This window comes from Juglans regia, chromosome 7 (assembly GCF_001411555.2).
Source record: "Juglans regia cultivar Chandler chromosome 7, Walnut 2.0, whole genome shotgun sequence".
NCBI lineage: Eukaryota > Viridiplantae > Streptophyta > Magnoliopsida > Fagales > Juglandaceae > Juglans > Juglans regia.
The window spans coordinates 31,146,280-31,171,170 of NC_049907.1; the positions used below are offsets into that span (position 1 = coordinate 31,146,280).

Consider the following 24,891-nt stretch of genomic DNA (forward strand, 5'->3'; position numbering starts at 1 on the left):
ATGAGAAAAACACAGCTCCATCCCCACATACAAAAACTTCAACCATCACATTCGCACTCCAAGCCTCCCTCACCGAGGCTCTGGGAACCCAACCATCTGATTCTGCGAGCTCACCGGAGGTTGTGCCCCTCTCTCTCTCTCTCTACTGACTGATGGCCATCATTTTCTGAAAATATATTCTGCGCATTTTTTTTATGAATATTTTTGGATACTAAGGTTCTTGTTAGACTATGATTATGAGATCATGAATTATAGTATGTTGTAATTGAATTTTATGTGTTTTTTGGTGTCTAATATGATCCCTGTGCTTGCTTTCGTTGTATGTTTAGCTTTGTAAAGTGCTCAAGTGCTTTGATTTTTTTATTAGCTTGAAACCAATAAAAAACATATACCGAAATGTAACTAGATGGTGGTTTACGTGGACATTCATCATTTCTTATATTTTTTTAATTATATAATTTATTAGGCAATGAGATTATTGTTGCTAAGAGCCCTGCAGAGAGCAGCGAGAGAGATGAAATGCTGTTAGACCTACTTTGGAATGGGCTGTTTTGGGAAAAAGGTAATATTTTATTATCATTACCTCTGCCCTTTTCTGTCTTTTTGATAGTTTATATCTATTCTATGAATTAAAGAGGCTATCCAGAAATGAATTTTCGACCATTTTTTTATTTCTAATTTTATCCCTCTATTTTATATATTTTCCCTTTTTATCCCTCGGTACAGCTCTCTTGTTTTTCTCATTTTCCATTTTAATCCATTTTTTTGTTTCCTTCTTCGTCCCTGATTTGAATATTTGGTTTGATTTGTGTGTCAAAACAAAAAACAAAAGAATGGGGTACTGCTATTCAAGCAAAAAAGAGTCTTTACATTAGGAGAAGAGAAAGATGGATGCATGCACATGGTTGAAGTTGAGGCTTAGTGTACAATTCGTGAATTGGGTAGGTGGGTGGCAGTCCGGTGTATCCAAACTTACTGTGGTTGGGCTGAAACGAACTTTGTGGATTAGCATATTTGCTATAGTTAGTAACTTAAATGTTCAAGTTGTGGTTTTGCTAATTCGACCTTTTAGATTGAACTTTGTAATATCTGAGTCTTGGTCCACTGTATTTTTCTCATCAACTTCTCGTTTGTTAATTGGAATTTCATGGTCTATTTTTAATAATAGGGGAGGCTGGGTGGACTCCTGATCAATGTGCTCATTCACAGTTTAGAACTTTAATTGCGTCTATGGAAAGTGTGTTAGGGACCTCGGTTAAGTTCCTAAACATTATGATCTTCACGCTTAGGATCTCCTTGTGATGACCAAATGCCCGTTCCTCTCTTGCTTGATTTTCGAACAATGGTCACGAAGATGACCACTTGAGTATGGTGAGGATAGGTGTTTAGGATTGAATTGGTGTATGGAATGGTGGAAAGGGTTGATGAAGTGTATGGGCTATAATGGAGCAAGGGGCGCATGACAGTAGTGAGGAACTAGGATTGGCGTCACTTGGGACTTAGGTTAGGGTTTGGAAAATGGTGATGGACGGCTAGGGTTTGGAATTAGGGTTTTGGACTTAGGGTTTGGTAATGGACGGTTAGGGTTGGATGAGTTGGGTGTTGAGTGATTTTAGGAAAGATTCCTAAAATCTTGGGACTCAATATGGAAGGGATATGGCTGGCTATGGGGAGTTGATTGGGTCAACTAGGGTTCCTAAATTATAGGAACACCAATTTGAAAAGGGGAGTGGGCGGCTAGGTCAATCCCAATATGGCAAGTGATTGCCGAAATTGAGATGAGTGTATCTAGAGTGAAGTGTCCGGCTAGGGCACAAAAGGATGAGGCAACAATTATGGAAAGTGCAAAAACATTAGGGTTGGTAGACTTTTAGGGTTTAATGGATTGGAAGAACGACAATACGATGAACACTAAGAACACAATGAAGAACACTCTAGAACAAAAGCAAAAACACTTAAGAACTTGAATGAACATATGAACAATAATAACAATTCAACAATTGATTTACTGATTGCACAAGAGTTGAATAAACCTCATATATTGATAAACACAACTTGGATTCATGAATTGCACCAAGTTGCAAGAACAAGATAAATGAATCACACTTATTCAAAGAATTGCAAAGTGTGATTCTCTCTTTGGGATTTACGAATTTGACCCAAAAAGTCTAAGTGCCAAAGCACCGTTTATGATCTCAAACAATAGTCTTCCCTCTAGGAAATTTGTCAAAAGATTCTAAGGCAAGTGAATGATGTCCTATTTATAAGCAATACAATATGGAAAGTGGACAAACATTAGGATTGGTAGACTTTTAGGGTTTAATGGATTGGAAGAACAACAATACGATGAACACCAAGAACACAATGAAGAACACTCTAGAACAAAAGCAAAAATATTTAAGAACTCGAATGAACAAATGAACAATATTGACAATTCAACAATTGATTCACGGATTGCATAAGAGTTGAATAAATCTCATATATTGATAAACACAACTTGGATTCATGAATTGCACCAAGTTGTAAGAACAAGATAAATGAATCACACTTATTCAAAGAATTGCAAAGTGTGATTCTCTCTTTGGGATTTACGAATTTCACTCAAAAAGTCCAAGTGCAAAAGCACCATTTATGATTTCTCAAACAATAGTTTTCCCTCTAGGAAATTTGCCAAAAGATTCTAAGGCAAGTGAATGATGTCCTATTTATAAGCAATATAATATGGAAACTCCCAATAGGTCCATTGAAAATAAATAAATAAAATAAATAAACATGATAGTGGCATGGACCAAGCTTGGTCGTGGCATGCATGGGCCCATGGTGGGCTAGGTTAGTGCATGGTGGGTCTTCGGGCTGGTCCATGGCTAAGTGGTGCGGCATGGCTTGCTGATGGTGAGCCATGTGTGTGCGCTGCATGGCCCAGGTTGGTGGCCTAGGTGTTGACTCTGCATGACCCAAGCTGGTGGCTTGGGCGTTGAGGCTGCAAGGCATGGGTTGGAGTCATGCGCTGGATAGCATGCCTGGTGGGCATGCCACTGGCCTAGCCTGCAAGGCACGGGCTGGAGCTGTGGGTTGGATGGCATGCTTGTGAGGCATGCCATTAACCTCGCTGGCGTGCGGCAGGTGCCTGTGCGTGGGTGCACGCGGGTTGTGCGGCGCATGGGCACGCGCAGAGCCATGTGGCGCATAAGAATGTGCATGGGCCTGCGCAATGGGGCCTGCGTGAGTGTGCGGCGCAGCTGTTAGGGACCCTGGTCTTGTCCCTAACACTAAGGTCTACGAGCTTGCCTTGGTGAAGATGATGACCGAGTGATCTTGCCAACTTGCTTGACCTTAAACAAAGGATTGGTGTTTGGGTGATGGAATGATGAAGATGATGCACTTGGGTAGACTAAGTATTTAGGCTTAGGCAATTCAATGTGGGCGGCTAGAGTTATTCTTGAGTGAGGTGCCAAGATGATGGAGGCTAGGGTTGAATAGGTGAGATGAGGCTAGAGTTACGGGTTGGAGGCAACTAGGGTTGCCGTGGACTATGGGGGGATTAGGGTAGGCATGGTCTTGGAAGATTGGCTTAGGATTATGGGAGTTTGATGCAATGGGAATGGCTTAAGGGTTGCCATTGATGTTTGGGCTACTTGGATGGCGATTAGGGTAGGTATGATGTAGTGTAGTTAGGGTTTTGTGCGGTGGTTAAGGTGGATTTCGAAATTTGTAAGAGTTGGCTTAGAGTTTGAGTTTAGGATGATGCTAGGGTTTGGGAATGAGATGGAAGAGTGAGGTTAGGATTTGATGGCTAAGGAATGGATATGGAATTGACTTGGTCTTTGGAAGGTTGGCTAGATTTGGTTGTTTTAGGAATGGATATGGTAAGTTTGTAAGAAGGAAGGAATCTTTGAGTGAAGAAGAAAATTTGAATTTGAATTAAGATGACAAGTCAATAGTTGACTTAGAGAGATTGTAGGAAGAGTGGTTTAAGGAATTGAAATGGATTTGCAATTCCTTAAATTAAGGGATTTGAATTGGAATTTGAATTTGAATATAGTTAGAGGATGTCAAGACTCCTAAAAGGAAAGAATCACCTTATGGAGCCTTGAGGTGGATGGCTATGGCTTATGTGGATGGTGGAGCTATTTATGGTAAGTGACAAGGATAGTAAGATAGGAAACTAGGGTTGGCGCCACTTGGGTTTAGGGTTTAGTGTTGGGAAGATGATGATGGACGGCTAGGGTTTAGGATTAGGGTTTTGGACTTAGGGCAAGAGTGTTGGGCGGCTAGGGAAGTAGGACTTTGGTCAATTAGGGTTCCTAAAATGTAGGAACACTAACTATGGAAAATGATTACCGAAATTTAGTTGAACTTGGCAAGGGTAATGTGTTTCGGCTAGGGCAAAGATTGAAGAAGCAAACAATTTATGGAAAGTTGACAAACACTAGGTTGGTCGACTTTTGTGGCTTGGATAGATTGAAAGAGCAAAAAATAAGATGAACACCAAGAACACTATGATGAACACTTAAGAACAAAAGCAACAATACTTGGAACTTAAATGAATAAAAGAACAAACAAGATAATTCAACACTTGATTCACGAATTAAACAAGAATTGAATAAACCTCATATATTGATAAACACAACTTGGATTCACAAATTGCACCAAGTTGCAAGAACAAGATAGATTGAACCACACTTATTCACGAATTGCAAAGTGTGATCCTCTTTCAAGGGATTCATGTATTGCACCCCAAAGAGCCTTAGCGCCTTAGCACCGAATGGTGATCTCAATAACAAAATAGTCTACCCACTAGGAAAATTTGTCAAAAGATGTAAATGCAAAACCTAAGGGTCCTATTTATAAGGATTACAACTTGAAAACCCTCAATAGGTTCCTTGAAAAATAAATAATTAAATAAAAATAAATAATAAAAAATAACATAGTTAGCATGGGTCAAGTTGACCCTTGGCATGCATGAGCCCATGGGTGGGCTAGGTTGGTTGTTGGCATGTGGCTGGCAGGGCCCTGGGCTGGTCTGGGCGTTGGCAGGCCGGCATGGCCTGGGCCCTGGGCTTGCTGGGGAGCGCGCGCTGGGTGTGTGCTGGGCGTGTGAGCAAGCGTGGGAGCTACACGCGCGCTGGGAGTGCGCGCGGGGCGCGGGTGAGGAGTGTGCGCGGGGCGTGCGGGGCGCGCGTGCGGCCCAGCATGCGCGGCCCATGCATGCTGGGCTGTGCGTGGTGCATGTGCTGGCCATGCTGAATGGGCTGGCTCGGTCACCAGCCCCCTTGGGCACCCTGGGCATGTCAAGGCAGGCCCCATGGCATGCCCCTAAGGCTGTTTTGGGATTGTCTAGCCTTGTCTCCACATGGCTAGTGGCTTGGCCATGGGCCACAAAACATGGGTTCCTACCAGCAGCGCTGCGCGCAATGTTGCAAGCATGGGCACACGGCGCAGTGCTGTGCCCTGCGCGCATGGGCAGACGCCCACTAACCTCGTTGGCCTGCATGCTGGGTGCCTCGTGTGTGTCATCGCGCGGGCCAAGGCGTGCATGCATGCTGGGCGCCTCGTGCATGTCACCCCACCAGCCAAGGCATGCTTATTAGCTAGCCAAGGTGCATGTCCCCACCATGACTAGGGCATGTGTGGCATCTCTAGAGGCAACACGACGTAGGGGTCTAATACAGTACCACAAATCAAAAGCCATATGGCATCACCGTGTTCTTGTTTCTAAGGCAAGTTTCTACATCTTTCCTCAACGATTATAATACTTATTATTTCCATTTGGGAATATATTTTCCTATCAGATGGAGATTGACTTCAACAGGTTTTTCAATTTTTAATATGTTAGATGGACTGCTAATCTAAAGAAATCATTACATTGCATCATGCCTATCTACTTGTCTGCCCTTATATGTGTTGTGCTCAAAGATAGAACTATTAATACACAAGTTGTTGAAATTTTTCTGAATCAATATGTTTGGAGCTCTTTAATAATTTAGAAACACTAGATAAGTACCCATTATAGTTGAAAATCCCTTGGATCATGTTCATATTGAGGTCTATACGTAAGTACCCATTACAGCTTTTGAAGTCTAGTGCTAGGAGTGGTGCTTTCTGGTGTGCTTTTGGGTCTAGAATCTTATGTTCTTAAAAGTTACAAGCTTTTGTGGTGTTTGGAGACCTAGAAGAGTTCATTAGTCTGAGGGGCTTAATTAAAGAAACCCATCCATGGTGGGTGCTTAATTTTCATTATATCAAACCGTGGGCTTTCTGGGATTTGGAATTCACTAGAGTTGGCTTCTGGATTGGGGGTTTTGGCATACTGCTGCTAACAAGCTCACCCCTGAGCTTTATGTGCGCAGTTCTCATGGGCTCCCCCCCCCCCCCGGATAGTATTTTTATTTTGAAATCTCATGAATTGCGTGGCACTACGAATTAGCCAAAAGCCATTTTTTTCGTGATTCAACAATATCATCTTTGTGATTTTGAAGTTTCCTTATGCTGGTATTCTATATATTTCGATTGTTTGCAATGATATAGTGGGCAGAAGGTTAACGGTAGTTTATTGTTTGGAAGAGTTTGGAGCTTGGTTTTTAGTCCAACAAAAATCATCCAAAATGAATAACCTGGCACTTCTTTCTATCGTAGTCCTTTTGCAATTCAGGAAGTGAGATTTCATTTTTACCAAATCCTCTAGTAGGAGAAGATTGTATGGTTGTGGCAAAACCGACACAGGCTTACTCGTGCTCTACCTTCTTTGTCCTTGGTAAGGATGGCGATGAGGATCTCCAGAGCAAGGTGGTTCTCTTTTTTAAGAAGAGTATTCCACTACCAGAATGGATCAAGATCTGATCTTGGCTGTAATCCTTTCAATTCAAACACGTGGATGCTAATGAAGTTTATAGCTTTGGTAGTTCAAATAAACATCACAACATTTACTATTGCCATTTCCAAGAAGGAGAAGCCTGTTTGGCCAATGAGAATATGGATTGTTGGTTATAATATTGGCTGTGTTCTTAGTCTGCTGCTACTATACTAACACTACTGGCAACATCTCAATCATGGAGATGGTTTCGGCCTTTCTGATGTGGAACAGCAGAGGGGCAGTGAGGAATCCAGGTATGCTAGTTTTACATACGGTTCGCCTCTTCACCGTCTATGATTCATTTATATTTTTCTCTTAAACAAAATCATCGGTTTCCATGCACTGTACTAATAGTGATAGCTCGTATGCTGGGATCATTACAAAGATTTGTGAACAAGTTATAAAAAACATCATGCAACTGCTATTGAGGATAAGTCTTTGATTTTGTTCTTCGGGTGGAATTGTTGAGGAATTATGCAAACAACTTTTTTTTTTTTTTGATAAGTAAATTATGCAAACAACTTAGTAGTGATGAACCTTTAGTGATATGATTAAAAGCCTCAAGTTATAACAAATAATTTCAAATCAATTCGATAATGGTTGGTGGTCAGCATATTTTGTACTAGGTCACCTTAGAGTTTTAATCGTATTGGCTGCTATATTTAAATGATGAAAAACAAGATAAAAACTCATGAATTGCCTCTTTTTAATTTTTTTCTTACACTAACAAGTTTTCATAAATTTAGTGGAACTGGTACAGAGAGTTTTTGACAACTCGAGCTTTTTGAAGCCTTTTAGTTGATTGTTGCAATGAATACATGATCTCACATCTAATGAACAAATGCCGAACTGATTAGAATTGTTCTTTGCAATATGGTTTGTGATGGGTAATGTTTGGGTATTCGACTCTCGATTTGGATAATGAGAAACATTACATAAATAGAGAAGGTGGCTCCAATTATCTGTTATTGTCCTACATGAAATTCATCAAAAAGATAGAAAAATACTCAACTTGTTTGAGAAAATGAAATCAGAATTTGAATTGTAAAGTACATTAGTTATTGGATATGGCTTGGTTTTGGGTTGGATTTACCACATTTATGTAAATATTAATCCACATTTGAAACCACAAATTTCATGGATTTTGTTAATATTTCTAAATATTGGTTAGTAGCCTAATTTGCCAGACAAACCTAGCTAGCTACTACCTTACTAATTCAGAATAGATATGTAATTACAAAACTCACTGTCTTTTATCCTTATCTGCCAATTAGACACGAGAATCTCTAGGCCCTAAATATTCCTTGATAATGCTGATGATCCCCTCTTCCCCTTAACTAAAATTTCTCACTTTTAGGAAATTAAAAATCATGTTCATGAAAAAGAAATCTGCTTGATCTTCCTTTTAATTAGCAACATAGCCAATATATATCTTTTTCATGTCAGTCTCAAGCTAGATAGCTAGGGCCTGATCGCAAAAAATTAGCCTTTTATAGCAACTACGTGCTATATATATATATATATATAGTTTTATTGTTTGCTGATAAACGAAGATACCACAAGAAAACTTTAAGAAGCTCAAACATTGCTTGCATCACATTTTCCTGCGAGATATAATATTATAAATGGCGGTCCCTTGAAGCACTAATTTTTATTAACATGTAGAATCATGTCCCCGAAAGGAACTTCAAAAGTCCCTCAAAACCTTCGTCAATGGTATCTAGCTAGCTAGGTAGGTTTTATTACCTTAGTTTTAGCAATAATAACAAGAATAAAAGATAATTGTTATATTGTTTTCTTGATAAAGAAAAGGGTACTGTTTTCTTGGCACAGTCCACACGCGGCATGTATAGATCAAGGCCCTAATGTCTGTCTTTAGGACAAGTGGGTACGTTAAGAGATGCCCAACATAGGTTCTAGTCTCTCTAGTGTTGAGGCACCTAACTGAGTGTTGATGATGACCCTCCTACTTCTCAAGCACAACTGTTTGTTATTTTCTCACTCAAAACTGGGAAAATTCAATTTATTTTCCAACTTCTTATTTGAACTTGTTTCTTTCTTCCCAACGGTACAAGCTGATCTCTTTGTGGGCAATCAGACAACCGAAAAAATGCATGATTGGATAGCTGTTATATATTGCTAAACGCACCCTTCACAAGAAATCTACCTAATTCTGGAAGAGGTTTTGAATATAAGTGAGTCGTAAAAAAGTGGACAGGTTTTGTAACTTTCCAGATGGTTTACAAAATAACTTGCTAATCATCATCTAGATGGACTTATAAATATCAGATATATATGGTTGCAGAAAAATCAGATGAAGGACTCCATCACTTGGTTGTGTTTAACATTGCAAAGACTAAAGAATAGGAGACGTTATTAATGCTTTGACATCTCAACAACCATTTAGTTTTTTGTCTCACATAATACCATAAAGATCAAAGTGCAGATTACTCCAACAATCATACAAGAAAAATCCTACTTTCTTGATTTGCAAGCCCACATCAAAGCTTTTTTTGATCGTTTTAAACTCCACTTCTTTCTCCATTTACACAGCATTAGTAATTTTTTTGAAGGAGTCTATATATATATGTATATATTGGTTATCGCTAGCACTGATTGGAGGGTGATGAGGATTGCCGCCATTGCTATCAAAAGATCAATTAGCTGACTCATCATATATATATATAGATATATATATATGAACAATACGGAAACAATAATAAGCGTACAAAATGTATACAAAGTACTACGATAGAAAGGCCAAAACTTGCTTCGAATCTTTAAGTAAGCAGTTACTTCAATAGCCACTGAAGAGTTTGATCATCATGGGTGTTCATTAGAAAGTTAAAAAAATATTTTTAAATATGATCTATAGCTTTTGAGGGTTTGAACTCAAAAGACTTGTAATAGGAATAGGTGAGTTAGGTGCAAAATTCAAACCATCTGAATTAAACACCCAACAATATGCAGAAAAAATAGACAAGGAATTTAGTGATGGAATAATGGAGAGTGGTCTATGATAGAATGCTTAAGTTATTTTGGTGTAGGGAGTAAATGAGAGCAGGCCTTTGTTTTAAAATTCGCTGCATGACAGTGGTGTGGCTAGAACAAATATAAATGACGTGGGATTTTCACATAAAGGAAAAATCACTAAAAAAGAAATAGTGATTTTTGGGGCAGGCTCAAAATATTGTGCCTCAAAATTGATGTATGTCACAAATAATTCTGTCTAGGATTTGTAGCAGCCTCAAAATATTTTCAATCCCATTATTTTGGTCAAGCGTATTTTTATCTAGCTCTTTTGTATTCCAACTCTGTTTTCAGTAGATTTTTGCTATTTAGTTTCTTTGAGCAATGACATCTACCATAATGGTGTTCAAGTGGCATATTTTTATCTAGCTCTTTTGTTTTCAAACTCTGTTTTCAGTAGATTTTTGCTATTTAGTTTCTTTGAGCAATGCTAGCTAGATATAATTGTAGGAATATATCTAGGATGGGTATAACTTGCCCATGCAAATTACCTTAATCATACAAGTAATTAGGATTGAAGTGAATTACCTTAATAGGAGGATGAAGAGGAATGATCTAACATCAAGAGTAGAGTTGGAGTTGGAATTACCTTAATCAGATTATAATTAACAAAATAATATACCCTCTTGACACCATTTCTTACCACTTATTGTCATACCTACAAGTACCTTTGTTTTTGCCTATTATTGCACACCTCTAATAATATATATGCTCATAAGTTTAAATACATATACCTGTTTGCATCCATACATGATAGCCATAACCTACTCACTAAACGACTTTTCCCTTTACATAATTCTATGTGGCATTGTGTGAATTTATCCCTTATTAAACAACTTCCCCTCCTCTACTTGTTTATAGATGGATAAGAGTTGGATGCAAATCACTGATAGATTTGGATTTAGGGAATATGCTAAAGGAGTAAAAGAGTTCATTACCTTGGCCCTATCTCATGCTACTAGTGATGAAATTCGTTGCCCATGTGTCCTATATTTAAATAATTACTTTCTACCTATAGGCCAGGTGGAGAGACACTTGTTCATTAAAGGTATTGAGAAGAATTACACGACGTGGATTTTCCATGGTGAGGAGGAAGATTTAATCATAGATGATGGTGGTGATGATGATGATATATGTGATCCCCAAGAAGAGGATGATTACATCGATGACATTGATGTTATGCGACGAGATTTTCAATCTTGAATCATCGCCAACTTTCGGCCAGCTGTTGGCTGATTATCGGTGTCCTCTTTATGAAGGTTGTACAAAGTATTCTAAACTATCATTTACTGTCAAGTTGCTGCATATCAAAATACTTGGTGGTTGGAGTGTAAAGTCTTTTGACATGCTTTGTCACTTGCTAAAGTCAGCTTTTCCCAATGCCTTTTGCTAAACTCATATCAAAAGTCACGTAACTAGGAAAAATGCTTGGGCTTTACTTACACTAAGATACATGTTTGTTTGAATGACTACATACTTTATTGGAGGGAAAATGTAGATAAACATGAGTGCCTGAAATGTAAACTCCCAATGTGGAAATTCAGTGAAAGTAAGCAAAGACGAATTCCTCAAATGGTTCTACGACACTTTTCGTTGAAGCCAAGGTTGCAGAGATTGTTTATGTCACAAAAAATAGTAGCTGATATGCGGTGGCACAAGGATCAGCACGTCATTCAACAGGGTATTCTAATTCATCCAGCTGACTTTGAGGTGTGGACAACATTTGATTAAGAGCATGCTTAGTTCACAAAAGATCCAAGAAATATCAGGCTTGATTTAGCTAGCGAGGGTTTTAGCTCATTTAATAATTTGGCTAAGCCTTACAGTGTATGGCTAGTGATTCTTGTCCTTTACAACTTGCCCCTAGGGTTATGCATGAAAGATCCATTTTTTATCACTTCACTCTTGATTCCTAGACCAAGATCACTAGGAAATGAAATCGATGTTTATCTTCAGCCTCTGATAGATGAATTGATTGATCTATGGGATAAAGATGTTGATACATATGATGCAAAGGCAGAGAGACTTTCCAATTGCATGCAGCATTGCTGTGGACAATCAACGACTTCCCTGCTTATGGAAACCTCTTCAGGTGGAGCACTAAGGGGAAGATGACATGTCCATCGTGTAAGGAAGAAACAGATTCCATGTGGTTGACATATAGCCGAAAGCATTGTTACATGGGTCATCTCCTATTCTTGCCATCGGGCCACATTTAGAGAAAGAAAAAGACTATTTTTAATGGTTGTGCAGAGCATCACGACCCGCCTACAGTGTATTCTGGAGAAGATATACTGATTCAACTTCAAGATATTCCTTATGCAAAATTTGGCAAAGGCATAAAGAAAAGAAAGCGTACCATAGACGAGTTTAATTGGACCAAAAAAGTATATTCTTTCAATTGTCGTATTGGTCGACTATAAAGATTAGACATAATCTAGATGTAATGCGTATTGAGAAGAACATTTGTGACAACATCTTAGGAACTTTGATGAATATCTCTGGAAAAACTAAAGATCATCTTAATGCACGTGGTGATCTTTCCAATCTCAATATAAGGAAGGAGTTACACCTTATTTAGGATGGTACACGCATTAGTATGCCACATGCATGTTATACGTTGTATGGAGTTGAGCGAACTGGTTTCTGTAATTGGTTGTGCAGTGTGAAATTCCCAGATGGATTCGCTTTGAACATCGCCAAATGTGTTAGTGTACCTAATTGTGAAACCTCGGGGATGAAAAGTCGTGATTGTCATATTTTTATGCAAATGTTACTTCCTAGTTGCTGCTACAATTTCTGGATACTTATGCCAAGATGTTCGATTAGCACTAATTGAGTTAAGCACTTTTTTAAAAGAATTGTGTGCTAGAACATGTAAGGTTGATGTCTTAGAGTGGCTTCAAGCTGATATCGCAGTCATTCTCTGCAAGTTTGAGATGGTTTTTTTGCCTGCATTCTTTGATGTAATGGTGCACTTAGCTTACCATTTGCCACGTGAGGCTCTGCTTGTAGGGCCAGTTCAATATAGGTGGATGTACTCTTTCGAGAGGTATCTTGAAAAATTCAAGAGATATGTTAAGAATAAGGCCTGCCTGGAAGGTTCAATAGCGAAGGCCTATATCCATGTAGAATGCTTGAATTTTTGTTCCATGTAACTCCACAATGTTGAGACTAGATTCAATCCCCCTGAACGTAACGTTGATGAAGGAGATTAGGGTGTACGAGAGGGACTATGTGTTTTTTCACAGAAGGTGCACGCCATGGGTTTTGCTTCACGTCACCGATTAGACAATCACATTTTCATAAAAGCAAGATTGTATGTTCTAAATAATTGCACAGAGATTGATCTATACCTTAAGTAACCAAACTACTTACCAACTTAGTAATTTTTAGTTCTAAAGACATTGATTTACGTTGCATCTCCTACACATACTTATTAACCGCCCGAGTTCTTTTGTCTAGTGAGCACTACATGCTAGTCAGTGAAGAGTATCCTGATGACGTCGATAGTATGCATGCTGCAAAATTTCCAGATTGGTTCAAGTCACATGTAGGGAAATTCATTTGGAAGTTAACCCCTATATGAGTTTTGAATATGTTTGGCTTTACTTTATGTGGTTCCTTGTTTCAATTTGTGATAGATTCAAAGTCTGCATGCTGATAATCCTAGAGAAGTTTTGGAGGATCTATATGCCTTAGCATGTGGTCCTGACCCTTGGGGTGTGTCCTATTCAGGTTGCATAACCAATGGTATAAGATTTCACACAAAAAATTGTGAAAAACATCATTGCACCCAAAACTCAGGTGTCATGGTGATTAGTGAACAACCAGGATATAAAAAGCTTGAGTTCTTTGGTAGACTAACAAACATTTTGGAAATCCGCTACACAAGTTGGTGTCGTGTTTACTTATTCAAATGTGAATGGTTCAACATCTCTAATTCCAAATGAGGGATACGTGTGGAACAACATTTTACTAGTGTGAATATGTCTCGGACAGCTTATAAGGATGACCTTTTTGTTTTGGCCTGCCAAGCGTCGCAGGTGTTTTACCTAAAAAATCACAGGATCTGTGGTGATTGGTATATAGTGCAGAAGGTCAAAGGTCGAAATGTCTATGACATTCCATGAGAACCCCTAATTGAAGATGATGCATTTGATTCTAGTGACGTTGATGCATACCAAGAGGATAATTCTGGTGATGCTTACGTGAATGTCCATGCTAATGACATTCCACTACAAACAAACATACACAAGCCTAATGTTGAGTTGGAGTAGATTGAAGTTGACAAATCGGTAATGCAAAGGTCAAATTGCAACCAGTTTGAGAGGGGGTTTATCAATGACGATACAAGCAAAGACAGTTCTTCTCACAACACCAAAGTGGAGGGTAGCATAGAAGAAGATAGTCTCTCGGAGGATGAGATGAACTAGCCACTTCAAAGCTGGTGATAACACCGTGTCTCCATACAAACCATTTTTTTTGGCTTATCCTAAATATCATTTCTCAAATTAAAGACTCGTCTTTTCCGTCTCTCGCAGGAACATCAAGGTCGTCAACAGTGTGCAATTTACTTCAAGAATAGGGAATATTCCATTGAATGGATGTGTAATTTGCTTGAGAATTATTTAGTTTGTTATCTTTTGCCAATTTAGCCAAGTTTGTAATGATAGCACACTAGGGGGCATTACTTCCTAAATGTCCTGGTTAATTTGGACCATTCCCTTAAACAAATGGTAGCATGATGATGAGCTAATTGTAATATTCTAAACTAAAGTATAATCATATATAAGTAATTGTATCCTTTTATTGTGATTGCAGGAATAATTTTGGTTGTCCAGCTTTTTTGGCAAGCACACCGCCTAGAAGTTTGTTTATATTGCGTGTTGGATATGCCATAACTGGAAAAGGTAGAGATCGATCACGTGGCGTGAGCTATGGTCGAGGGAGATCTCAGAGCAATGATGAAGTTCGAAATAGAGTACCCATTGCTGCCATAGATCTTAGAGATGATGCATTCTCAAGCTCAGATGACTCAACCAAGCCACCTGATGTCGTCCCGAGCACAGAACCAAATGACATGCCAGCAGTTGATTCGCCACTAAGCACAAATCTGTCTGGTATTAATCTAATTTATATTTATATTGTTTTACATTTTGGATATTGTTTTACATTATATGTTTAACATGTTGATTAGTTTAGTTATTGAACTATGATAACATTTTCACTCTTGGAAACAACTTAGTACCATTTAGCCAGAAGCATGGGCAAGGAGCAGCAAAGAGCACAAAGTTCGAAAAGGTGGAAAAGCATGAAAAAATACCCCTGAGGATAAAGGATGAGACTGTACTTTCTTGTGAAAACGCTACCTTGTTTACTACAAGGGTTACCTGGTTGGTCAAGCACCTTGTGGACTTGAGTCATGCTACCTGGCATAACGTACCAACTATTGAGAAGGAAGAATTGATTACACGAGTTAAGGTAAAATTAGGAGAATGCAATACCTGTTCAATTAGACTAGATGAAAGCCTAATGTTGGTAATGTAAAACTCGGGGCTGGGAGATTATAATTAATACTCTTGATGTTTGTCTGTAGGCTGACTTCATCCTCGACTGGACCAAGAAGAACCAATGTGATATGGTTACAAAGACACTATGCAAACGATTTAATCATATTCGCTATGATTTACATAGAACCTACAAGCAATGCGAGAGCAATGAAGAAGCACTTGTGAATGTGCCACTGTTGGTGACACCAACCACTCGGGTAAAGTTATGTGCTCGATGTTCAAGTGAGGACTTTAAGGTAAGTTGGCAGTCGTATACTTAATTAACATGCTGTGGAATTTTTTGGTAAAATAGTCACCTGTATTAAATGTTAGTTAGGACGGTTTGTTTTTGTTAAAATAGTCAACTGTATCCACTTATGTTTTTAGTCATATAATCCTCTTCATGCCTCTACATTCATTGGATGTATATCATGTCCTGTGTGAGTGCAGCGGATGTATGAACAAAATAAAAATAATATGGAGAAGCAACAAAACAATCACACGGCTAGACGAAGGTCATTTGTGCGGCTAATGGAGATGAGGGTAAGTCTCCATTATGGTTGCAAGATGCGCATCGACTGTATGTAGCATTATTATTTCTTTGTGCTAATTGATATGTTAGGATTCTTCAAAGATGTGTATTTCTTTTGTGTTCTCTATATATTAATGACTAATATAATTACTTGCACATTTAGGTCTAAAAAAACAGAAAAAACACTCAACAATCGTTATTGTTTGTACTTTGTAAGTTTAATCCCAACAATTAATTTGATAACTTGAATGAGAGATTTCATGTAGATTTGAGTTCTCCATTGTGAACGCTAGCTACTTTTACTCCTTTAATTTGTACTCCATAATGGTGTTCATATATTCAATCTAAGCTAGTGTGTAATTTACTTTATTTTCAATCAGAGAATGAGGAAGATTTGGTTGATTTCTTTAAAGAAGTCAGGTGGTCAAAGAAGAATGAAAAATTTGTGACTCCCATGATGGAAGAGAAATATGTGAGTGTTAAAGTAAAATCTCCTAATGTTTGAGATAAACCGATGTCCATATTTTTAGTGCTAAGTACATATTACGAGCACCTAACTTGTGTAACATTTTTCAATGGTTGATAGAATGAGATGACAGCAATAATGATGGCAGAGCTGGAGCCTGAGAAGAAGACTAAGGAGGCTGCAACAACAATATTTAAAGAAGTTTTGGGCCACGGGCCAGGGTATGTATGGGGTCTTGTCGAGATGGTTATTTCGAGTCATCTAGACAATCAACTAATACCCGAATAGCAGAATTAACTGAACGTACAGAAAGAAGTGAGAAAGAAGCTGCACATTATAAGGCTTTACATGATGACTTACGAGCGAATGTCATACTAGTAATGAAGAAACAAGTCGAGTACGACAAGTTTATGGAGAGATGAGTTAGAGAGGCAGATCCTTGGAGAGTCTCATAGAGACTCGGACCTACATAGTCGGTTACTCAATTTGAGGGTAACAATTTTTTGTGAATTTTGGTAAGGAGATGAAAGTTAAAATAATATAGTAACAAAATGTCTCTCATATCTTCGGAGCCTCCTCTTTTGTACATCAGTTACTAGTGTGGGATAGTTAGTATATTTTTTGGTTGTGAGGATATTTCGTAGCTTCTGTCTGGTGATTATGTTGCTCTTGTCACCAACATGCACATTGGAATAACTTGTTTCATCATTATTCTCTTAATTTTTTTTGTTTTGTCAATGAAGTTGTTGAATTAGAGAAAATCACCTTGGGTGAGTGTAGCGGACTTGGTATTTACCAGTTCAAATATGCGCAAATTATGTACTTATCATATAAAAAATCATAAGTGCATATGGTTTTTCACCTGTATAATCCTTATCTTTTTGGTGCATACTTTGTTTGGCAGGATCAAATTGCCAAGTGTTGGATTTTGATCACATTGGGTATTGTGATTTTGGAACCTAACTTTATACCAGATTAAAGAGCTAGCGTACGTAAAGACTTTCTAAAATGGCCTCGTTAGTCTTCTAAATCATGTAAAAGGTAGCTCCAATTTTAAGTGAGGCCCTTGTATTAATTGTTAAGAGAGTTTCTATATGTTCAATATATGTACATAATATATAGTTGGTTATTTTATTTAGAGATGCAAAGAAAATAGAAGAGATGCTATCTTTTAATGCAGATAAAATTAAAACGCTACAAATATATTATTGGGTACTGTTGTCTTATATTTGTCTACATATATATGTATATTTAGAGAGAGATCAGATCGAGAAAGAGAGATAATTCCTATTGCAAAACTTCAATAATGTTGTACATGCATTTTGTGGAGAGATAATGATTACGGTTTGTGATCGACCCATGATAATGTGTATTGATCGTGATCATTCACTAGGATTTTGGCCAAGTTTTGCTAGAATTGTGGTTGTACATATATGATCTCTTATATTATATATAGATAAACATAAGTTTTAATTTCCAGATCGACATTAATTAATCATCAGGCATATGTGTTGCAGTATATTATAGAATATATAAGTGAGTTGGATCATGTAGAGCTAGCTAGCTGATATTGAGCTTTGTACATATTTTGAATGGAAGGTTGGATTATAATCCGAATGGAAGGTGGCCAGACTTAATAATTCATATCTTCTATATATATATATATATTTATATATGACTCCTAAAACCCACACAGTTGGTATTTTATATTTTGTGGGGTGATTTTCATGTGTAAAAGGTTACAATTTTGAGTATTGTAATTTTTATTCATAAAGGTTACAGCTTTGAGTCTTGTAATTTTTATTTTATTTATGACTTTGTTGCTACAAACTTTTTTACATTTCACAAAATGAGTGGGTCTGCGGTGTTACTGTTGTATTGAATAAAATAATTGAATTTGAACACTATGGAAGGAAAAATAATGCACGAGTTTTGAGCCCGTTTATATATAGGTGATTATGAATTGAATGCCTTGTAACTTTGGCCTTGAATATTATGTTTTTGCAGAAATTTATGGCATTTCTTTACAATTGTGTTCAAGCACTTGAAGTAAAACCGGTGAACCAAATTCAATTCTTCCCATACTCGTTGGAATATGGTGGTTAGAAAGAAAAAACACTTGTAATAAAGAAGCAGGTGCATTCATGAATACAACTTGCTGTTAGACATTTATAGTTAGAACGAAAAACACTTGTAAATTTATATTCTATTGTGATATGTTGGATGGTATTGTGTAAAAAGTCTTAAATCCTGGTGAATTTTAAATATATGTATGTTGAGGTTATTTGAATAATGTTGACGTATATGCCAAATCAGATATAAATTTATCCAAATCTAGCATTTTTAATTTATTACCAAGCAATTAATTGGTATGAAAGAAACAAATATTAGGAAAAATACAACCACGACAAAAAACAAGCAAACTAATCAGATTTTGAAAAAAAAAACATTTCCGGTGAAAATAACTCACCAGGAATGTTTTAGAGGAGAGTAAACACGACGCTGCAAATGTCTTTTGGAGCTTATTGACTCGCCCAGACATTTTTTGCGGTGAGTATTTTATCACCGCAAATAATGGACTTCGTATTTTCAACAAAAGTCAACTATCGCTAGTAATGTGTATTGAGTTTTACTAGTGACTTAAATTCATCGGAAGTATTATATTTTCGGAGACTATTAATCATCGGAAATATACTTTAGTGACTAGTAGATCGATTTTTACGAACCTTTTACTGGCGATCATGTATAACATTTTCGGCGATTATTATTGCCAGAAATGTGTAGTATTTGTGTCCATTTGCAAAATTTGGCACAAAATGTCTTACTTGGCTCTTTAGAAGCGGCGAAGTGTCGGCAAATATATTTAGCCGGAATTACTTAATAGCAGCGACTTTGGGTGGTATTTGCGGCGACGTAAGTCGCCGGGAATAGCTTTATTTCTTGTAGTAGATTTGTTGTGGGTCTGGTTCTTCTCTTGATTATTTTTCTCTTTTTGTTTGTTCTGCCTCTTAGTTTTTATATATCTATTTCTACTTATTTGTTTCCCTTCTTTTGAACGATGGACGTGTAAATATTTTTTTCCCTTCCTGTGTGGTGGACGTGTAAATGTTGGTGCGTAGAACTAAGTGGTTTGTTGCTTTTTTTTTTAATGGTTCTGTATATGCAAATGTGTAAAGGTAGATGTTTTTGTTAGATTATTTACTTGTAAATTGAAAGGCTGTTTGAAAATCGAAAGAACTATGTTGGGTTTGAATATGAAAGTTGCTCTTGCATCGATAAAAAATTTTGCATGGATTTTATTTATTCTGTTGCAGTTCTTGTAAAATGAATACCTTTCTTATTGTTTAGAGGTTGGTTGTATTTAAGTGGAATATCTCTTTAGCTTTAGCACTGTTCATCCGGGCCGGGTTTTTTCCCGGCCCGGTCCGAAACCCGGGAAACCGAATTCCGGTTCCGGGTTTCGGCCCGGATCATAACGGATCCGAAACCCGGATTATAAAACCTGGACCAACACGGTCCGGGTACGGGTTAGAGACCCGGGTACCGGGTTTAAACTCGGTACCCGGGTCCTTTAAAAAAAAAACCAAAAAACCCACGCCGGGCTCACACTCACTTCGACTTGTCTTCGTCTCACCCTCTCTCTCTCTCTCTCTCTCGTCTCTCGCTCTCTCGTTTCGCTGCCGAGCAGAAACCCTAGTCTCTTGCCGCTGCCATCGCGACGCCGTCTCCGCATCTCTGTCGCCCTCGACCTTAGATCGTTATTCTGGTAAACCCCCCGACTCATATCTCTCTCTCTCTCTCTCTTGTCTCTCGCTCTCTCTCTCGTTGCGCTGTCACAGAAGTAGAAACCTTAGGTCCCTAGCCGCCGCCATCGTAACCCCTTTGGGAGCATCTCCTTCGCCGTCGCTGCATCTGTTTGCCGTTGAGATGGGTCGTGCAGTGGTTGATGGATGCTTTGATTTGCTGGTGACCGTGTATTTTTGAAATGTTTGGAAACTTGTTTTTTGTTTTAATCTGTATTGGGTATCGACTTTCTCTATTTTATCTGTTTGGTTGTTGAGAAACTTGAAGGAAAAAAGCCCAAATTTATTTACTTCGTCATTTTCACTCTCTGTTTGTATAAATAATGTACTCATCCATGCTTGTTTCAGTCCAAGAAAATTTCCATAAACACCATAGTTGAGTCCAGTGTATCTGGAAATTTTTTTTTTTGAAAGTGTGTATCTGGAATTTGAAGTCGATGAAGCTTAAAAAGGCTTCTTTCATGTTTGTCTAAAGGGTTAAAAATAAATAAATAAATCCGGATACGATCCGGAACCCGGATTTATGGGTTTTAAAAACCCGGATTTACCCGGGTTTCGGCCCGAATCTGACCCGGATCAATCCGGTCAGGGTTTTGGTTCGGATTTGAGATCCGGGTTCCGGTCCGAGTATACCCGGGTTCCCGGGTTGGAACCCGGATGAACACGCCTATTTAGCTTCTTCCATAACCAAGGTTGGTTTAAGAATTTTGTTATGGTATTTTCCTAATGTCAAGTGCTAATTTGAATCATTAATGTGCACTTGAAGCAAATTATCTAGGTTCAAATTTAACAGTAAATTTTTTATATATGTATCTCCTAATTAATTCAAACAGGTGTGTTATTTATTTATTTATTTTGAACGGTTTTTGTGATTTATCTGCTGATGTTTTCTCTTATTCTTGATTTTTCTCAGGCCTGCAGTTCGTGCTTTTTCCTCACGTTTTCTTGGTAATTGCTCTTCTCATATACAATCTCTTGGCATTTATAGCTCATTTATTAAATTTGGTCATTTCTAATTTCGTGTTATGGTGTATTCCAAAAGTTTGATTCAGTTGCATTTGTTTGGCTTTGTTAGTAATGAATTATGAAATTCTCCTAATATTTATCCCTTCTTAATAGTCCTAACCAGATTCATTTAAAAGATTAGATTCCTTTATCTACACAAAAGATGTTATAAATAAACCTTAAATCCTGATTCAACATTGTTAAATTCTTAATTGGTAGAAATTAGTTGAGAACATACTTCGTAGGATCTTCCATGTCTTGCATTGGATGTTACAAAGCAACAAGATATGAACATAATGAAACATTTCTTTGTTATCATTGCAAGTATATGAGCAATTCACAACCGCAGTACGTGTCTTATGTTTGGATTTTATGTTATGCTTAATAAATGTCAAAATTTTAATATGTATGGGTTTCATTTATTTAAGTAATCATTACATATAGTTGTCGAGCATATGTGGACTTAGATGACGGTATAAGACAATTGGCAACAATTATGTTTGCCTCAATTGCTGAAGAAGCTTTAGGGTATATAGTAACCGACTTTATAAATCATATTGGCGAGGTAATCAACTCTTCTAATAAAACCTTTTGCATTGTCTCATAAAAGCATATTTTTTATACAATTCCATTAATAAAATTGATTAAAATTGATTAAAATTTTAACTTGCTTCTCTATAACTCTTTTCATGTACAAAATTAATAGATGTCTCAAGATTTTATGCTAATTTATCATAAACATCATTGTTTTATTACATATAAAACAATATGAAATGTATGAATATATCATAAGTAATAATAAGTAGTATACGCAAATCATCCGTGGTAATTAAAAAACAATTTTGATTTCTCTTCTATGTAGAAAAAGAGTTTAGACTACATTTATAATATTAACCAATTATGACCAAACATTTTTTATTTTTTTATCGAAGCCATGATAAACACTATTGGTATTCCTTTCAGTTTCAATACACTAGTTGTATGCTGAAAACTATTTTATAATTCTTATTGAGTCTTATTTAGTGTGCTTCCAATTTTCTATTCTTATCCTATTTTATTTCAATATTGATGATGTAAATGATCCAAATTCATTCCGTACAGGAGCATCTGCCCTATTTACAAGACATGTCAGAAAAAAACTTATGAAAAAGAATGGATTATTAAACTTATTGTAGATATGGACCAATGGAGGCAACAACACTACAAAAAATTCAACATCCTTTCCATCCATATTGCAAATGAAACAATATAACTCTTAAATGCATCCATCCTCCCGACTATCCTCGTTTGTTTTTTGGGATGAGATGCGCTGAATTAAGTTGGGTTGAGATGAAAGTTGAATAAAATATTATTAAAATATATATTTTTAATATTATTTTTGTTTTGGGATTTGAAAAAAATTGAATTGTTTATTTTATTTTGTATGAAAATTTGAAAAAATTGTAATGATTAGATGAGTTGAGTTGAGATGAACTCTAAAAAGAAATGAGGCCATGCGACAGCCACTTTAATGCTCCTAAAAAACCTTTACATGTTATATGCTCCTTTTAGGATAAAAACTATAATTTTAAATCGTATCTACTGAATTTTTGTGAAGTTGCATCTCTTTTGGAAAGGAGTGAATGGAAATGTATTCAGCATCTTCAATTTCTAATTTTGGCTGTAAATATTATGTTTTGGCTTGTTTGTGAATATGTATGAAGCACTGTTCAAAAGTTCTTTTGGATTTCAATATTTAACTTAATTTTGTTGTTGTTTTATTTTCTTTCTCCAATACTAAGATTCATTTAACTTTGGAGGTTGTGTCTCAAATTCATTTTGTAGCTCATTGGTCGCAACAGCAGTTGAAGCTCTTATCTACATACAAAACTGGTTGATGGCTCCATCCATTAATTATGACTCCCAAGATGTAACGGAAAGCTACAAGTTAGAAACTAGTAAAATTCATATTTGAAGAATATTTTCTTATAGTCCTTTCAATTAATTATATGTTTAACAGATATATATATATTTTCTTTATGTAGAGATAAATTTGAAAAATATTTTGAATGAGGTCGATTGAAGATTACTTGCAGCTATAGCACTGATGGGCATGGGAGGAATCCTTTTTATATTTAGTAGCTCTTTTGGGGCCTATCTTCTGGTTGGCATTTCTACCTTGGTTTGAGGATGCTTGACTCAGCTGCCACTGCCCAGGCTGCGTCTTGGTGCTGTCTTTTTGGGTTATTCACAAGTGTTTATATAATATAACTTATATAAAGTGGACGCTCTGATGCATGCATGAAGTTTTCAACTTAGCACAAATTAATTGTTTAAATTAATTTGTTCCATCTTTTTTGGTATTTGCTGCATGGATAGCTACTTTGTAGTAGTCCACAATGATGGGATGGAGGAATCTTTTACTTATCTAATGTTAAAAACATTGCTTTCATCGTTCATACTTCTTTTTCGAATAAGAGATCATATTTTGTTGGACCATTAGTTTTATTTATTTTTTATTTCACGAGTTATATTATTTATAATAGACTATGAATCTTTGCTCTTGTGCTCAGGAGCAAATTTTTGACAATGACCTATGCAAAAGAGGACCATTTTAAGGAAGATTTTGTGCATAAACCTCTTGCACTTGAGGTGGAAGGAAGAATCATATTGCCCAGTCCTAGCCAATTGTTAGAGGTTTATGCAAAAAGAGGAATACTACTCTATCTTACATTTGATCATCCTCACTCACATATGTTGACGTGATATACTTCAAGTGGTTGCCTTTATGAATTATTTAAATGAAAATCACTAAAAATGTGCTACATAGTAGGCATGATAGAGGATGACAAAGCCTAGAATGAAGAAAAGTATTACTCATGCAAAAATAAATAGACCTTTTTTGTCTAGAACTATTCAAAGTGCATAGAGTGGGTGTTGTCTTCGAAGTATTGTTTTGCTATCAAGTAGTGGACCTTGTGGTACCAAACGACCTTATATGAGGGAGGATAAAGAACAAACTGGAATATTTTGATGACCTTTGTTACCTAGTGCTTCCCAAAGTAAAAATAAAGCGATTTTTGGTCCTATCAATCAACAAGCAAATTAGTGCACAATCACAAACTCCTGTACAAAATCACAAAAAAGCATTGAAATAGACCATTTCAAATTTTTTGTATAGAATGGTAAAATTTTTCTAGTATATATATATAGATTATTTCTCAAAAAAAAAAAAAAGGTTTAGGTTGGAATACCCGTTTCTTCCGAAACTATATTCGGGTCGAGTAATCGGCCAAACGGCCAAACGAAATACTCCAATTTCGGGTTGGGTTGGAAATGGTTTCAAGTTGGGCTGGGTCAGAGAATAGTAGTCCTAATTATGAAGTTCCTATTGTGTTTTACATTTTTATTTAGAACTTTAGTTGGCTGGCTAACTTATCTCTTGATAATTTTTTCAGGTAAATATAGATTTTTGCGTCGTATGAAAGTAGTAATGTGCACTATTTCCACTATAGAGTAGATATATAATTAGCATTCAGGTTCAAACAAACATATATAACCTTCTCTGATAGATCCAAGTTTCCACTACAGGGTAGAGTCATTAGATGCTTTATAATCAGCATTCAACTGTAAAATCGATGTTCTCTTTTGAGTCATTAGATTCTTTATAC

The 24,891-nt window shown here is 36.9% G+C and overlaps 1 protein-coding gene across 1 annotated transcript; it reads left to right on the plus strand.

Annotated features, from left to right (window-relative positions):
* LOC108979753 lies at positions 1 to 17,226 on the plus strand. Its single transcript, XM_035691497.1, has 7 exons — positions 1 to 119; positions 14,708 to 15,006; positions 15,132 to 15,367; positions 15,483 to 15,692; positions 15,886 to 15,978; positions 16,344 to 16,439; positions 16,554 to 17,226. Exons 1-7 carry the CDS (start codon positions 1 to 3, stop codon positions 16,719 to 16,721), a joined length of 1,221 nt encoding a protein of 406 aa, XP_035547390.1. The 3' UTR covers positions 16,722 to 17,226.
* The last annotated feature ends 7,665 nt before the right edge of the window (positions 17,227 to 24,891 follow it).